Genomic DNA, 1519 nt, shown 5'->3' with positions numbered 1-1519 from the left:
CACCAACTGTGATGCGACTCTGGTGCGTGTGACATGACCGGGAACGTGTCACAGTGGCTGGGGCTGTCACCAGGGGCACCAGCGGGCAGGGCTGCAGCAGTGCAGCCTGGGCCAGCGGTGAGTGCGCACGCAGAGGGGAGGCTGGGCTGCACGAGGGCCGGGGCAGAAACACGGGCCCCTGGGGGAGGTGGCTCTCACCCTGGACTGAGGGTCCAGCTGCTCAGGGGAGCACTTTGGGCAGGGCACGGTGCCACCGCTGGGGTTCGGTGCCTCCCAGATCCCTCGCCACCTCTCCTACCTGCCCCCAGCTCCCTGTGTCTCCTGCCCCTGCTCCCCCACCCACAGCTCACTCCTGCACAGCCCCACCAGGACCCCTTCTCTTCCCTCTCATGCAGGCCATGTCTATCATTCTCTTCCTCATCCAAGCTGTGGTGGGAATTATCCAGAATGCACTGCATCTGGGTCACAAGCTGCTAGTGGCCATGCGCATTATCATGAAGCAGTTCACACAGCAGCTGATCTGGACGATCACGCAGCTGCTGAAACATATAAAGCAGATCCAGGAGGAGGAGGTAGAAAAAGACGATGATGATGATGACGATGATGACGACGACAACTCTGGTGTCCCAGGGTATCTGGGCAGATGTGTGGCCTATCGCAGCCAGTGGCCAGTGCCGTACATGACTCACATGTGCAAGCTGGTGGAGGATCTGGTAGATGACCTTCTCAGTGCCTGCCAAAGACTTTCCCTGAATGCCTTCAAGCCACGGCTGCAGCCAGCCATTGGGGTGGGCTGTGTCTATGAAGGCTGGAGTGCCCGGGAGAACAATGACCTCTACCGCCTGCTCGTGCCCCTGCAGCCTCCCCCTGGGCACGCCTTCTGCTTGGATCCGGACACCACGAAGGAGATGCTGACCAGCGACTCCTGCCTCCGTGTGCTGCTCCAGTGCATGTGCATGAGGGAGCAGCTGGTGGGGGATGTCCTGTGCTTCCTCCACCACAGTGAGGACGAGCTGAAAAGTCAAGGCCCCAGCCTCCTCCACACCCTCTGCACCAAGTCATACCTAGACATCAAGAAAACCGCCCACTGGTTCCAGATGCTGGTGGAAGACGCCTGGAAGCTTATGCCTCAGTTACACCGCTGCCAGCTGACAGTGCTGCCGTCAACAAACTCCTGCAAGCTCAGGCTAATGAATGGGCAGGAAACCCTGTCCATTCAGATGATCTTTGGGGTGCCACTAGACGACAACGACTCCTTCCTGAGCCTTGAGTAGGACGCCCATCAAGAAAACCGCCCTCTGGTTCCACATGCTGGTGAAAGGCGCCTGGAAGCTTATGCCTCAGTTACGCCGCTGCCAGCTGACAGTGCTACCGTCAACATGCTCCTGCAAGCTCAGGCTAACGAATGGGCAGGAAACCCTGTCCATTCAGATGATCTTTGGGGTGCCACTAGACGACTCCGACTCCTTCCTGAGCCTTGAGTAGGACACCCTGTGACTTTCTGTGTTTCAATCCTGTT

The 1519-nt window shown here is 58.7% G+C and overlaps 1 protein-coding gene across 1 annotated transcript; it reads left to right on the top strand.

The window, feature by feature from the left end:
• Positions 1–398: 398 nt before the first annotated feature.
• LOC137668007 (inositol 1,4,5-trisphosphate receptor-interacting protein-like 1) lies at positions 399–1274 on the top strand. The gene has a single exon (XM_068409276.1). The coding sequence runs from the start codon at positions 399–401 to the stop codon at positions 1272–1274; it is 876 nt and encodes a 291-aa protein (XP_068265377.1).
• Positions 1275–1519: the final 245 nt, after the last annotated feature.

The sequence above is a fragment of the Nyctibius grandis genome, chromosome 10, assembly GCF_013368605.1.
Source record: "Nyctibius grandis isolate bNycGra1 chromosome 10, bNycGra1.pri, whole genome shotgun sequence".
NCBI classification, from domain to species: Eukaryota; Metazoa; Chordata; class Aves; order Nyctibiiformes; family Nyctibiidae; genus Nyctibius; species Nyctibius grandis.
Note: the sequence above shows the minus strand (reverse complement) of the source record. Positions and strands in the feature narration are given on the sequence as shown.